This window comes from Leucoraja erinacea, chromosome 30 (assembly GCF_028641065.1).
Source record: "Leucoraja erinacea ecotype New England chromosome 30, Leri_hhj_1, whole genome shotgun sequence".
In the NCBI taxonomy this organism is placed as follows: domain Eukaryota; kingdom Metazoa; phylum Chordata; class Chondrichthyes; order Rajiformes; family Rajidae; genus Leucoraja; species Leucoraja erinaceus.
This window is the reverse complement of record NC_073406.1, coordinates 201223-217852: the sequence shown is the minus strand read 5'-3', so window position 1 is coordinate 217852 and position 16630 is coordinate 201223. Positions and strand designations below refer to the sequence as shown.

General features: G+C 41.8%; 1 protein-coding gene across 2 annotated transcripts in view; it reads right to left on the bottom strand.

Moving 5' to 3' along the window:
- The window catches only part of cdc42 (cell division cycle 42), a 31802-nt gene that overhangs the window by 2731 nt on the left and 12441 nt on the right, over positions 1–16630 (bottom strand). For both annotated transcript variants that reach the window (XM_055659049.1, XM_055659048.1), the window contains exons 2-5: positions 10575–10729; positions 4454–4526; positions 3578–3687; positions 2825–3022 (exon numbers count right to left, since the gene is read on the bottom strand). In XM_055659049.1, coding sequence (XP_055515024.1) covers positions 2825–3022; positions 3578–3687; positions 4454–4526; positions 10575–10679 — 486 coding nt within the window. In that variant the 5' untranslated portion in view covers positions 10680–10729. The remainder of the gene's footprint in view (positions 1–2824; positions 3023–3577; positions 3688–4453; positions 4527–10574; positions 10730–16630) is intronic.

Sequence of the window (16630 nt, the reverse complement as noted above, 5' to 3'; positions counted from 1 at the left end):
GAGAGATTTGGGTTAGAAAGACAGTTTTAACAACATCCATTTAACCTGGGATTAAATATCCAACATGCACAACTAGACAGATCAGGACAGATCCTAACAAAAGCAATGTACCGAAGTGGGGGAGGCGTCTGCTACAGATCCTCACCGAAAATGTGTTAATGATATCAACTCACTCAGCTTCAAAACGTTGGTTTAAATATTAAGAGAAACTTCAGTTCTGTATGCCATGACTTGCACCCGTTTGTACAATCTCCCAAAATCCCAACACTAAGGAGACCTGGATTACTCTGGAGGGGGGGGGGGTGGAGGAGTGGATAATGGACTTTGGGAAAACAATTATTTGAGGAGCTTAACCACACAAGTACCAATTTACTTCTCACTTGATGGAAGTTCATAGCCTTCTACTGGTTATCACCATGTCTGACCAGCCACTCAACTGCACAAAAGCTGGACATGAAGGCAGACATCTGGAATCTCAACAATTTTGGGTTATTTCATGATTCATGTTGTGTGGTTCTCATTTGAAAGAAGCCAGGCTAGTTGCTGCAAGTTAGAGCCTGCCATTGTCATGGATGAACTTAATTTTCACAACAATCAAAGATTCGTACTGGGTTTTATAACAAGATTTGCATCTCTAGTCAATGTATCACAATTAAACAGGATCGCCAATCTATGCAATTCTGCAGCGCTAACTCAAATTATTAGTTCTCAAAAAGGTACATAAAAGTAAAATAACTTGTTGCTTTTCAAAGAACTGAACTAGTTCATAAAGTTCTTTTGCAGAAGACAATAGAAAGCTTTGTATAAAACACACTGAATAAAGTCTAGATTCTTCCACTGACAGAGAAAGGGAGGATGGAAGGGGAAAAGTGTAGAGACAATGGAAGTGATTGCAAAAAGTCAAGGCAATACTAGCCAGTAAACACCATACAAGTCATTGTTCTGGTTTAATCCTTAATGTTACATTTGTTCACTCATCTGGGAACTGCAATCAACTCAAAAAACAAAACTAGTTTACAACCATTGTTTTTAAACAAAAATGTACAGTCTCTACATCTGCAAAACCCATCTCAATCACAACAGATGGCAAGGCCAGGAAAGATGCCTCAACCCCATGACCCAAAAAGATGCATCAACCCCATGCACACTCCAAAATTAGCACTCTTTTGTTTTGGTAAACAGGACAGGGCATAGAAGTTAGAAACCTGATTATAAATTAGCTGTAGAATTTCAACACGGGACTTAGCAGCTTTAAGCTCAAACCTTTCAAAACAACCCAAAAGGAAAAAAAAAGGAAAATGCGGCAAATTCAAGTTGAACGTATGTTTCATACCCCCGAATGGTCAATAAGTTTAATAATTTTTCACAGCTTACAAAAAGATTTAAATTGGATATCTAAAAATAGACTATGTGAAGCAGATATGGTGGAATCTGGAAATAATGGTTTGGTGCTCTGGGATGGACAAGCATGAGATGCCTTCATCTAAAGCTTAAATGAGAAGTATAACTGCAAAAAAAGACTTAGAATCCTACTCGACTTCTACCAAAATGTATTTGAAGTTTATGGGACAAACAAAGACTTGTGGACGATAATTCTAATTGTTACTCTCAACAACTGTTTACAATTTATCTGTTAATCTGTTCAGATATTCTCAGATTCAGATTCAGATTCAATTTTAATTGTCATTGTCAGTGTACAGTACAGAGACAACGAAATGCATTTAGCATCTCCATTGAAGAGCAACATAGCAAACGATTTGAATAAATTATAATAAGTGTCCGGGGGGGGGGGGGGGGTGGTGATTGGCAGTCACCGAGGTACGTTGTTGAGTAGAGTGACAGCCGCCGGAAAGAAACTGTTCCTCGACCTGCTGGTTCGACAACGGAGAGACCTGTAGCGCCTCCGGGATGGTAGGAGGGTAAACAGTCCATGGTTGGGGTGAGAGCAGTCCTTGGCGATGCTGAGCGCCCTCCGCAGACAGCGCTTGCTTTGGACAGACTCAATGGAGGGGAGCGAGGAACCGGTGATGCGTTGGGCAATTTTCACCACCCTCTGCAATGCCTTCCGGTCGGAGACAGAGCAGTTGCCATACCATACTGTGATGCAGTTGGTAAGGATGCTCTCGATGGTGCAGCGGTAGAAGTTCACCAGGATCTGAGGAGACAGATGGACCTGACATCTGTCTCTGACATCTGACATCTAAGTCAGGCTTATTTTGCATTCCATGAGCTTTTCAATATATAGCCATTTTAGGTGACATCTGCAATTGAATTGCTCAAATGTAATGCCAGGGACAAAAGCATTTGTACTTTTAGATCATACAGCCCCTGCACACTAACAAAACATCAACACCTGAAAGTACCTGGCTAGCCTGTTCCTGGTCAGCTTCCACACATCAGCATCAAGAATGCCTCGTTATTCTATTCATAATTTTTAACAATTGTCATTTGAATTTCATACTGAACTGGAGGCATGCAAGTGAAAAAATGATGCATGGTGCACAGAGCAGCAGAGGTTAGTTCAATATTAATGTAATAGTGCAAAACAAGGGAGACCCCAGAGGAAAAAATAGAACTTTGTGCTAGATAACAGAGAGTGCAAATTAGCCCAAATTGGATCCTTCTATGCTCATAGCCTTTAGGAAATGTGCTTCTGTTGAGCCTCAAGAGTTGAAATGCATGCATCCAAAGATACATAGACATTCTATCTATAAAGCACATTAATACCATGACTGTCAGAACAAGTCATTTACCGATTAAGCAATTATTAATTATTATTATTATTATTATAATTATAGAGTGGAAGATAATTTTGAGAACTCACTTGTGTCAGGGCAGAACACTCCACATATTTGACAGCTTTCAGATCCTTGGCCAGCTTTTCAGCATTATCAAGGATAATGGGCTTCTGTTTGTTCTTTGCAAGTTTCTCAATGGTCGAGGAGTCATCCCTTAGATCAATTTGAGTCCCAACCAGCAGGAATGGAGTCTTTGGACAATGATGAGTTATCTCAGGTACCCACTGCATAAGAATCAGGGAGAGAGTGTGAACATCTATTAACACTATGTGGAAGTTCGATTTTATAAAGACAGAGTACAGTTATGGGAAACAGATAATTCCATGGTCTTGCATAAAATCAAGATTTACACTGATGACACTGCCTTCCCTGTATACGTAGATCGTTGTTCGAGATCATACAATCAAATTGTTCTCAGTGTGCGTATCGTCTGAAGCAAACAAGTAACATACTGAGACATGAAAGTACTACAGATTACGACAACATTTTCAAATAGCATCTTAGAACATGGAATAGTACAATACAGGAACAGGCCCTTGAGCCACGATCTTATCCATGCTGGTGTTACACCACCACAGGTCTCATCCCAAAAAGTACTAGATACAGAATCATTGCCCAAATAAAGAGGCATAAAGTAGCTGTTGCATGTATATTCACGTCCAATTTAAAGTTAACCTGTAAAGCACATATAAAAATAAACCAATATATAAATTTCTGAATTTCTGGTCTTGGTGAGGAACTGTCATGCAGAATTTAAAGCAAGACCAAAAGGTACAAACCTTTTCTTTAACATTTTCAAATGATGATGGCGACACAACAGAAAAGCACACAAGGAAAACATCAGTCTGCGGATAACTCAGTGGTCGTAATCGGTCATAATCTTCCTGACCTGGAGACAAATTTAGATTCCATGTCAAAAAACATTGCACACAACCAAGGCTGCAATCCCAGCCTGTGTAAATACTGATCACTATAGTCCACTGGCTCGAAATAAAGCATATCCTTTTTTTCTAGAAGTTGTGGAATTAAGATGGTTCAATAATCATGGAGATGCAGGCATGCACATCACCCATTGGTGTAAATACTAACAATAGTTTGTTCCCTCTTAAATGATTTGGGGCTTTAATATTTGATTTCAAGATTAAAATTGCAAGCACTTTTCTTTAAGAGGATAGATGGTGCTTAAATAAACTTTGGCTGCAAAATGTGCTAAGCATGGATGTCAAAACTAAAAGTTATGGCGAACAATGGCAATTTAACAAAATGAAGACTCATTATTTAGTTTGACATTTGATACATGTAAACTGTACATTTAAGATTGGTGTTAAGAATGACACTTTGATTGATTAAGATAATGATTAGTCTAGTACAAAATAAAAAACTACCAAAGTACATGCATGGTTACAGGATACAGCTTATCCTGTTAAGATTTCCAGCACATTTATCTCCATGAAGACACATGAAAATGCAACTTAAGCCATACATGTGGACATAATTTTTAAAGTCAGAGTTCAAAATATTTCCCACTTAATTCTTAAGAACCAGAGTTACTGCTTTTCGGGTCTGGACATCAAATTTAAAGGGGCAAATGGACAAATGCTGGTTCAGGAAATTTTGACTATTCCTCAAATGAATAAGGAGGCAGCCTCACGTACCTGCAGTGTCAAACAGTCCTAAGGTATATGGTTCACCTCCAATCATAACTGTCACAGCATAGTTATCAAATACCTGCAAAACAGTTTAAAGATCATAAATGAACTGCATTTTAACATACATAACCAGGAAGGCAGATATATAGTTAACTGACTTGTCCTTGCTGCAGTTGGTCAAAAATAGATTTGATACAATTGCAACTTTGATTTTCTGCTTGCTTGACCAATGCAGAGAAGTGAGCTCATGTGCTACTTCACAAATACAAAAGCACTGCAAGCAAAAAAAACTTGCATTTTAATTGTCTGGTGAGTATATATATTCAGGCAGGGGAGATGGAAGTCATAGAAACATAGAAAATAGGTGCAGGAGTAGATTAGATTAGATTCGTTTATTGTCATTCAGACCTTTCGGTCTGAACGAAATTCTGTTTCCCTGCAGTCATACATATAATTTTAAAAAATGACAAAACACATAGTCAACACAAATTTAACATCCACCACAGTGAGTTCACCAAACACCTCCTCACTGTGGTGGAAGGCAAAATCTTAAAGTCTCTGGCTCTTCCCTCTTTGTTCTCCCTCTGCGCCGAGGCGACGGTTCAAACTCCGCGGGTGGTCGCTGCCGCCGCCACAGCTCAGAGGCCGAGTCAGGTCTCCGCTGCCGCTGCCTCCGCCACAGCTCCAGGGCCGAGTCAGGTCTCCGCTGCTGCTGCTGCTGCCGCTACAGCTTCGGTGCCGAGTCAGGTCTCCGCTGCCGCTGCCTCCGCCACAGCTCCAGGGCCGAGTCAGGTCTCCGCTGCTGCTGCTGCCGCCGCTACAGCTTCGGTGCCGAGTCAGGTCTCCGCTGCTGCTGCCGCTGCCGCCGCTACAGCTTCGGTGCCGAGTCAGGTCTCCGCTGCTGCTGCTGCCGCCGCTACAGCTTCGGTGCCGAGTCTGGTCTCCGCTGCTGCTGCCGCTGCCGCCGCTACAGCTTCGGTGCCGAGTCTGGTCTCCACTGCTGCTGCTGCTGCCGCCGCTACAGCTTCGGTGCCGAGTCAGGTCTCCGCTGCTGCTGCCGCTGCTGCCGCCACAGCTCCAGGGCCGAGTCAGGTCAGCTTCGGTGAAAAGTCAGGTCTCCGCTGCTGCTCCCGCCGCTGCTGCCGCCGCCGCCACCGCTTCGGTGCCGAGTCAGGTCTCCACTGCTGCTGCCTCCGCAACAGCTCCAGGGCCGAGTCAGGTCTCCGCTGCTGCTACCGCTGCCGCTGCCGCCGCTACAGCTTCGGTGCCGAGTCAGGTCTCCGCTGGTCTCCGCTGCTGCTGCCTGCTGCTGCCGCCACAGCTCCAGGGCCGAGTCAGGTCTCCACCGCTGCTGCCGCCGCTACAGCTCCGTTGCCGCCAGCTCCGCCATTAGGCCTCGGCGCAGATGGAGACGGGGGATACGACCTAAGAAAAAGTCGCATCCCCCGAAGGAAGAGGCCAAAACATGTTTCTCCCACCCACATACATACACAACTTAATAAAACAAAATTAACTAAAACATGACAAAGAACAAAACGAACGAAAGAAAAAAAAAAACAGACGGACTGCAGGTGGGCCGCAGCTGTTAAGCCAGCGCCGCCATTCGGCCCTTCGAGCCTGCACCGCCATTTAATATGATCATGGCTGATCATCCAACTCAGTATCCTGTACCTGCCTTCTCTCCATACCGCCTGATCCCTTTAACCACAAGGGCCACATCTAACTCCCTCTTAAATATAGCCAATGAACTGGCCTCAACTACCTTCTGTGGCAGAGAATTCCACAGATTCACCACTCTCTGTGTGAAAAATGTTTTCCTCATCTCGGTCCTAAAAGATTTCCCTCTTATCCTTAAACTGTGACCCCTTGTTCGGGACTTCCCCGACGTCGGGAACAATCTTCCTGCATCTAGCCTGTCCAACCCCTAAAGAATTTTGTAAGTTTCTATAAGATCCCCCCTCAATCTTCTAAATTCTAGCGAGTACAATCTGAGTCTATCCAGTCTTTCTTCATATGAAAGTCCTGACATCCCAGGAATCAGTCTGGTGAACCTCTGTACTCCCTCTATGGCAAGAATGTCTTTCCTCAGATTAGGAGACCAAAAACTGTACGCAATACTCCAGGTGTGGTCTCACCAAGACCCTGTACAACTGCAGTAGAACCTCCCTGCTCCTATACTCAAATCCTTTTGCTATGAATGCTAACATACCATTCGCTTTCTTCACTGCCTGCTGCACCTGCATGCCTACTTTTAATGACTGGTGTACCATGACACCCAGGTCTCGTTGCAGCTCCCCTTTTCCTAATCGGCCACCATTCAGATAATAGTCTACTTTCCTGTTTTTGCCACCAAAGTGGATAAGGTCACATTTATCCACATTATACTGCATCGACCTTGCATTTGCCCACTCACCCAGCCTATCCAAGTCACCTTGCAGCCTCCTCACAGCTAACACTGCCCCCCAGCTTCGTGTCATCCACAAACATGGAGATGTTGCACTCAATTCCCTCGTTCAAATCATTAATATATATTGTAAATAGCTGGGGCCCCAGCACCGAGTCTTGTGGCACCCCACTAGTCACTGCCTGCCATTGGGAAAAGGACCCGTTTACTCCTACTCTTTGCTTCCTGTCTGCCAGCCAGTTCTCTATCCACATCAATACTGAACCCCCAATACCGTGTGCTTTAAGTTTGTATACTAATCTCTTATGTGGGACCTTGTCGAAAGCCTTCTGAAAGTCCAGATATAACAATTACACCTCGACCCTTCTAGTCCGTGCCGAACACGTATTCTCCCCTAGTCCCATATACCTGCGCTCAGACCATAACCCTCTATTCCTTTCCCGTCCATATAACTATCCAATTTATTTTTAAATGATAAAAACGAACCTGCCTCCACCACCTTCACTGGAAGCTCATTCCACACAGCCACCACTCTCTGAGTAAAGAAGTTCCCCCTAATGTTACCCCTAAACTTCAGTCCCTTAATTCTCAAGTCATGTCCCCTTGTTTGAATCTTCCCTACTCTCAGTGGGAAAAGCTTATCCACGTCAACACATCCACTGGTTCTCCCTTATCCACTCTACTAGTTACATCCTTGAAAAATTCTATAAGATTCGTCAGACATGATTTACCTTTCATAAATCCATGCTGACTTTGTCCAATGATTTCACCACTTTCCAAATGTGCTGCTATCCCATCTTTAATAACTGATTCTAGCAGTTTCCCCACTACCAATGTTAGGCTAACTGGTCTGTAATTCCCCGTTTTCTCTCTCCCTCCCTTTTTAAAAAGTGGGGTTACATTAGCTACCCTCCAATCCTCAGGAACCACTGCAGAATCTAAAGAGGTTTGAAAAATTATCACTAATGCATCCACTATTTCTGGGGCTACTTCCTCAAGTACTCTGGGATGCAGCCTATCTGGCCCTGGGGATTTATCGGCCTTTAATCCATTCAATTTACCTAACACCACTTCCCGGCTCACCTGGATTTCACTGAGTTCCTCCATCTCATTTGACCCCCAGTCCCCTGCTATTTCCGGCAGATTATTTATGTCTTCCTTAGTGAAGACAGAACCAAAGTAGCTATTCAATTGGTCTGCCATGTCCTTGTTCCCCATGATCAATTCACCTGTTTCTGACTGCAAGGGACCTACATTTGTTTTAACTAATCTTTTTCTTTTTACATATCTATAAAAACTTTTGCAGTCAGTTTTTATGTTCCCTGCCAGTTTTCTTTCATAATCTATTTTCCCTTTCCTAATTAAGCCCTATGTCCTCCTCTGCTGGACTCTGAATTTATCTCAGTCCTATGGTAGGCCGCTTTTTCTGGCTAATTTGTATACTTCATCTTTTGTTTTGATACTATCCCTGATTTCCCTTGTTGTCTACGGATGCACTACCTTCCCTGATTTATTCTTTTGCCAAACTGGGATGAACAATTGTTGTAGTTCATCCATGCATTCTTTAAATGCCTTCCATTGCATATCCACCGTCAACCCTTTAAGAATCAATTGCCAGTCTATCTTGGCCAATTCACGTCTCATACCCTTAAAGTTACCTTTCTTTAAGTTCAGGACCCTTGTTTCTGAATTAACAATGTCACTCTCCATCCTAATGAAGAACTCAACCATATTATGGTCACTCTTGCCCAAGGGGCCACACACAAGACTGCTAACTAACCCTTCCTCATTACTCAATACCCAGTCTAGAATAGCCTGCTCTCTCGTTGGTTCCTCTACATCTTGATTTAGAAAACTATCCCGCATACATTCCAAGAAATCCTCTTCCTCAGCACCCTTGCCAATTTGATTCACCCAATCTACATGTAGATTGAAGTCACCCATTATAACCGTTTTACCTTTGTTGCACGCATTTCTAATTTCCTGTTTGATGCCATCCCCAACTCCGCTACTACTGTTAGGTGGCCTGTACACAACTCCACTACTACTGTTAGGTGGCCTGTACACAACTCCACTACTACTGTTAGGTGGTCTGTACACAACTCCACTACCACTGTTAGGTGGCCTGTACACAACTCCCACTACTACTGTTAGGTGGCCTGTACACAACTCCCATAGGGGGGGGGGGGGGGGGGGGGGGGGGGGGGGGGGAGGGTAACTTTTTTCACACAAAGGGTGATGGGTGTATGGAAAGAGCTGTTGGAGATAGTCAAGGCAGGTACTATTGTAATGTTGAAGATACATTTACACAGGCACATGGATAGGGCCGGTTTCAAGGGAAATAGGCCAAATGCAGGCAGATGAGACATGTTGGCCACTGTGGACAAGTAGGGCCGAAAGGCCTGTTTCCACATTGTAATACAATGACTATTCCCTCAAAAGAATTACCAGAGAGGCACAGTAACACAGCCGTAGAGCTGCTGCCTCACAACGCCAGAGACCCGGATTCGATTCAGTGTGCTGTCTGTGTAGAAATTGCACATTCTCTCTGAGACCATGTGGGTTTTCCCCATGTGCTCTGCTTCCTCCCACATTCCAAAGACAAGCAGGTTTGTAGGTTAATTGGCTTCTGTAAATTGCTCCTAAATTGCAGGATGCAAAAGTGGGATAACATTGAAACCGTGTGTGGGTGATCAATGCGAGGCTTGGACTCAATGGCCAAAGGCCCTGTTTCCACTCTGTATGTCCAAACTAAATACCAACTCCAACAGCAATCCATTTTAAGAATCACATGAAAAGCTGTATTCAGTTGAAAAGTAGATATCTTTCCCATGGAAAGGAAAGACTGGGGATCTAGGATAATTTTAAATCGATTTCATTTTTAAACACATTAAAAAAATCAGAACAAGTAGATTTAGCAGGATTAAGTTTTGGAAACAAAATATTCAATCCAATCATGACACCAAACTAAAAAAACAATAGTATTTGGCTACAAAGAATGTACCTTCCCCGTATTCAGCTTTCAAATTGACTTGGGAACAATGCAATGCTTTCCCTTTGAGGCAAAACATACTCAAGGCAATAACAAAGACCACCAAATACTACAATATGGTTCGGGACAAAAGCAAAAAACCTGAAACAATCTCTCAAGGAAGAGAAGGGGAGGAGGGGGGAGAAGTACAGCTTCACTGCTGAACTATGCAAAATGTAATCAAGATGCAGTATTATTTACCTAATTTGTTCTGTAATGTAATCCAAGTATATTTACAGTTGCACATGTTTAAAGAATCCAATAGTAAATTCAACTTTACATTTGATCCACTAATGTATATTTGTACCAATTTAACAAGGAAGCAACAATGTAGCATACCAAAAACATGGTGAAACACCTTTTCAAATAATGAACAGTTCCACGGAAACTCTGGTAACACCAGAACATGTATAGAAAGTGCCTTCTTGAAGGTTATCACTTCGGTGCCATATATTATTGTAGTACTGGATTAATTCCCAGCCTAGTGGGTCATACCAAGACAAAATACCGAGTGCCACACTGGAGGTTGGTTTATGATTACAAAGCCACACGTGCCATCACTGATATCAGGAGAGCAAACCGTATCTTGAGTAGCATTACTCCAATTGTGTTTACCCAATTACATTTTAGAACTAAATCCAGCCGATTTTGAAATACCACAGCTATATTCACATTTTAATTATAACACTTACCGTAGGAACATATTCTGATGGAAATTTGTTTGTCGTGTAAGAGATTAAGAGACATGTTTTACCAACAGCACCATCACCAACTACAACACATTTAATGGTCTGCATAGTTGTAGATCACTTTCAAGTCTCCACCTTTATTGAATCTATTGTTGTGTCTGGAAGAGAGAGAGAAAACATATTAAAGTGGCAGATTCCCAGGTTGCCACGTCATATTAGTGGCCCATCACTTTCTAACCTTGTCTTTAGAATGACAAAGCAAGGTATCATTAATTGCACAGGATACGAGTAGGTCACCTGGCCCTTCAACCCAAACTGTTATTCATTATAGGTAGACAAAATGCTGGAGAAAGTTTCGGGTCGAAACCCTTCTTCAAACCTGCCATTCATTATTTTGGCTCCCTATAACTGTCTTTTCCACGACTATCTGTCAGTTACCAGTGTCAACCTAGGTTTTGAATCACCAGATTTTGAATCTCCAAAGCCCTTCGCCCTCAGAATTTCTGAGCAATTCCTCGGCACAATGGCACAGCAGGAGAGTTGCTGTCTTACAGCGCTTACAGTGCCGTAGACCTGGGTTTAATCCAGACTATAGTTGTTGGCAAACAAAAGTGCTGGAGAAACTCAGCGGGTGCGGCAGCATCTATGGAGCGAAGGAAATGGGCAACGTTTCGTGTTGGTGTGCAGGGATCGCTGGTCGGTGCAGACTCGGTGGGCCGAAGCGCCCATTTCAACGCTGTATCTCTAATCTAAACTACTCTCACCTTATTCTGATATTATACCAAAGCGCCGGGGGACCATCTCCCCGCATCTCCCATGTCAAACCCTTAAAGAATTTTAAATGCATAGAACAAGGCAAGATGACAGTCCCCATCCACGAGGTCCAATGAGATATTAAAGTGTTTTTTTAAACTGTAAATTACAATTTAATGCATATCTTATATTACCTGTTAACTGGACGATAGTTCCAAATTCTAAAAGCACAAAAGAAATAAAGTTCTGAAAAATTCCCTCACGTGCAGAACTACTTGAAACCTGATGTAGGCTTTCATCCCAAAACATTGACAATCTCTCTTAAACTATGCTACCTGACAAGCTAATCATCAAAAAAAAAACTGCCAACAAGCTCTTATCCAATTAGCTCTTCAAGAATTCAAATCTGATCATTCTGAAAAAAAAATCAAGCTGGAATCATTCAGCCTGTCAGGCACCATATGTGCAAAAAGTTACTATTACAGAAACACAATCTTCCATCAGAACTGGGAAGAATGGGGAGAGAAGGCAGAAGAATAAGCATGAGACAAGGATGGATGTGAGATGAGGAGGAGCATGAGCCTGTACTCGTTGGAGTTTAAAAGGATGAAGGGGAACCACAATGAAACTTACCAAATAGTGAAAGGCCTGGATAGAGTGGATGTGGAGAGGATGCTTCCACTAGTGGGAGAGTCTAGGTCCAGAGGGCATTGTCTCAGAATAAAAGGACATACTTTTAGAAAAGAGATGAGGAGGAATTTCTTTAGTCAGTGTTTGGTGAATCCATGGAATTCATTGCCATTAAGACAGAGATTGACACGTTCTTAAGTGGTAAGGGTGGGAAAGGTTGCAGGGAGAAGGCAAGAGAATGGGGTTGAGAAGGAAAAAGATCAGTCGTGATTGAACGGCAGAGTAGACTCAAAGGGCCGAATATTCTAATTCTGCTCCCATGACTTATGGACGCATGGATAAAAGAGAATCACTAACTATAGGTATGTTACAATACTTACCTTCAGCGGCGCTGCAATTCTGCCACTGGCCGTCTGCGCAATTTTGGAACGTTGAGAGGGGGGGGGGGGGGGGGGGGGGGGGGGGGAAGAACCGGGAAGAAACCGGGTTAAAACGGGTTATTTTCCGACCTGGTCCTGAATTATATTTTGTTGGTGTGCACGATGTTGCTAAAGAATCATCCCGACGGCCGTTCTGTGTGTTTTTAAAAAAAAAAAATTCGCCGGACAAGTTAATCGCTGGAATGATTTTAAAATCAGCTTCTGAAGCCGACAACGGGGACAGATTTTATGGAGGGGACAGGTAAAAGAAAGTAGTTTATTTTTATGTATAAAAGATGTATTTAATTCACATTAAGTTGCAAAACGGGGATCCCCCCCCCCCCCCCCCCCCCCGAAGAACCGGCAGTGTATTTGCTGCCGATATGGGGGACTAAATTCACTGCAACCTCAACGTTCCAAATGGTCCCGTTCCAGAAAATCCCACTCGCAAGCTGATTTAAATGGCCATTAATTTACAGGTATTAAACATTAAATTCCTTCCATTTGGCCTATAAACCCATGACAATGAGATTTAAAAATTATGTTATATTGTGAATTCTTGTGTGAATGTTATTTGGACACTTAGGCTATTTAAAAATGTTAATCTATTCTTAAGAAATGGATAGATGTTTAGATCTAGTAATTGAATTTTGTAATTAGTTACAATTAGGTAACTAACTAACTATATACTTTAATTTCAAGTCATCTAAGTAAGATTGTTTCACATTTGTTTCAGAATGCTTCAATCTATAATAACTGAAAATTTCTTTCAGTTCTCTTAAATTTTAAGAAAGTTATGGGCTTTAAAATGTTCTCGATCACAGCTTTCATGTTAAGTCAATGAAAAAGCAATAGGGAACAACATGCCAATTTCCAAGTATGAAAATGGCCATAACTGTTTTAATACATGAAAGTGAATTAGGTGTCAAATTAAACTTATTTTTATGCTTTATCTGATGGGATAAATTAAAGACTTAATTTTTTTAATCTCAAAATTTTGTAACATTGCTACTAACTACGCAACCCTAAACATATTAATGGATGCAGTTACTAGTGCATTTAACTTTGCACATGCTTCAACATAAAATAACCCCATGCCTATTCCTTGCTCTATTAACCAATTAGGTGGATAACATTGCAAGTTACATTACACAGCACCTCAAATACAGCTCATGGTCGATTTCACTACAGCTGTTGATTGGCATTACCTAAAGTGATATCTATAATCCATTTCCAACCAGGTACAAACAGCATTTTCTCAAAACTAGAGGTAGACACGGAACTGCAGATGCTGGTTTACAAAAGACAAAGTTCTGGAGTAACTCAGGTCAGGCAGCACATCCAGAGAATATAGATAGGGTCCCACCCAAAAGAACTCTGTCCCGACGCTTCTTCAGACTGATTGTAATAGGGAGGAGAAAGCTGAAAGAGGTGGGGGCAATGCAGGACAAAGTGGTAAGTGGATGCAGGTGAGGCGAGGGTTTGATAGGCAGATGGTTGGACAAAGGCCAGAGATAAAAACTTATAACTGCTTCCCTCAATGTTGCTGGGCAAGAGCTGACAGGGCAATTTTCTGCAGAGTAACGATTTATTTTACATTGCGCCTTCACAACAACGTTCCAAAATTCTCCACTGCAGTGTTAAAACTTGACTGATTGCAGTCAAAATCCACTTTTGAGCAAAGTATTTTGGAGTTACAGCAGGCAAAGCTTAGAGATGGCCAATGCAAGGACCTGGAAGGATTTCAGATTCAGGAATTTTTAAATTAAAATCCAAGGGATTACCAGACTTGTGGGGCAAACAAGGTCAGACTGTTTGTGACTAAGGTACCAAAAGGGACAAAATAGTCTGACCACCAAAGTCTTGTTTTTTCCCCCCAATCAAACCTATCTAGCTACATTTGTATTAAACTTTGGAGCAAGTTAAAGTACAGCTGTATAGTTAAATTTTAGGTATTGAAATTGCAAGTGTCTTCAGTTTAGGTTGCCAACAGTAAAAAAAAGTTAATATTCAATGCAGGTGGCCTTCTCGACCAACATTCTAAGATTCTTAGACATCATGGCATACATTTTAATTTTACATTCATTGCATGCTTTAGCATTTACAAATCACAATTTTAGCAACAGTCAGCAGTGTTTCAGTTCATATATGCCAATCTGAATTTAGCTGAAGCCCTTTGCTGAAAAAACTAGTGAAGTCACTGTTAGAAAATATAGCAATCCATTTTTAATCCAGATTTCCTTAAAATACACTAGATTGTATCAGTATTATTTAAATTTGCAAGCTTTGCATCAGGTAGAGCAGGTAGTCTATTCAATTCATGGATGACTGTCAAAGTAATCACTCAACCCCTCCCCAGCTAGTCCTGCCATTCAATATAACAGATACTCGCTTCCATAGCACTCATTTTCTGATTTTAATAACTTACTTAAGCTTGTTTCCCTTTTAAACACCCCCAACAATTTAGCCTCCACAACTTTCAGAGGGGTAGAGGATTTTAGAACTTTAAAATTTCCTACACACCTCACTTTTAAATGACCATCTCTTAACCTTGTCAAGGGCCTGTCCCACTGTACGAGGTAATTCAAAAACTCTCCCGAGTTTCCCCCGATTCGAACTCTGAGAATTACGGTAATAGCTGTTCGTAGGTGCTCGGGGCTCTCGTGGGCATTTTTCACAGTGCTGAAAAAATGTCACGAGTTACCGCGTTTCCCGAGTACCTGCCATTAGCATTACGAGCCGCTACTAGACATCCACGCTATGTACTCGCCACGAGTTTGATTTTTTTTTTAAACTCGGGAGAGCTCTTGAATTACCTCGTACAGTGGGACAGGCCCTTAACTCAGTCCTCTTTGGGATGCTACCACTCATGGAAGAATTGACATCTACCCCGTTATGCCCCTTTTAAATCTTGCATTTCAATAATATTAACTTTTTCTCAACTTAATATAGAACCAACATTAAAACATTTGTGATCAGACAACCTTCATTACAAGAATGAGTCCAAATCTATTTTTTTGGGCTGCCTCCAATGCCAGCATGTTCTTTCGTAAATGGAACCAAGATTGTACACACTACTCCAAGCCCAACAATTACAATATCCTGTACACAAATTCCATTTATAAGCCCCAACCTTGGTGCATTAAAGGCCAATATTCTAGTGTACCTGCCCAACTTTATGTATAAGAGCACCCTTATTCCTCTATTTCACATTCGCAAATCTTTCACAGTTCACCTTGGTACACAAACGCATCTTTTCACTGCCAGGTTTTTAATTTGCCAAGTTTTACCCACTATCTGTGGATGCAGTCCCAAAATCCTCATCACATGCTCTCAATTATTTCCAAGTCAAGGTGAGCAGCAATAATTACTTTAAACTCAAAATCAACATTGGGGAGCTCAAAGTTGTAGAACCAATCAACAATGCTTCATACTTGATGTCCTTTACTAACTCACCTTCTTGAAAGCCTACAGACTGGCACCTTGCACTTTGATTTAGCAAACCTCATTAACAAAAACAACTCTTGTGTATTTGATACATTTTCCAGTTTATAATAGACCTATTCAAATGTTTTATAGCTCAAGGAAACAAAAAGCTAAGGGAAATTGTTCAGAGATACAATCTGACTAACATGCCAGATTTAAAGGAGTGAAAAGGCTATGCTTTGTGCGATAAAGACATAATCAAAGACTGCACTCAACTGATTCGACAAGCGCAGTAAGTTGACCAATCTCTGGTCATGCATATCAATTTAATATTCTTATGCCATATTTAAAATATTTTACAGATACTTAATTTGAACTTCCAATGTTTGCTCGCTGCACTAAAATACAACATAGCAACGTCAGTCTAACGCAAGCTCATCCAAATCCATGCCTCATTCAAGGCATGTTATTTGTTTTTATTGACTACAGTTTAGCATTCAGTATCCCTTCCAAACCCATACCTGGGTCTCCATTTGTCCCTATGCAACTGGACCATCAAAGTACCACTCACCGGCAGATCTGATTAGTACGATTTGGCAACACCAGCTTCTCCTGGCAAACCATCAGAACAGGGACACCTCTAGTTTGTGTGCTCAGCCCCCCACTCTACTCTTTCCATGGCCATGTAGAAACATAGAAAATAGGTGTAGCAGCAGCTCATTCTGTCCTTTGAGCCAGCACCACCATTCAATATGATCCAGAATCAGTACCCCGTTCCTGCTTTTTCCCCATATCCCTTGATTCCATTAGTCCCAAGAGCTATATCTCTCT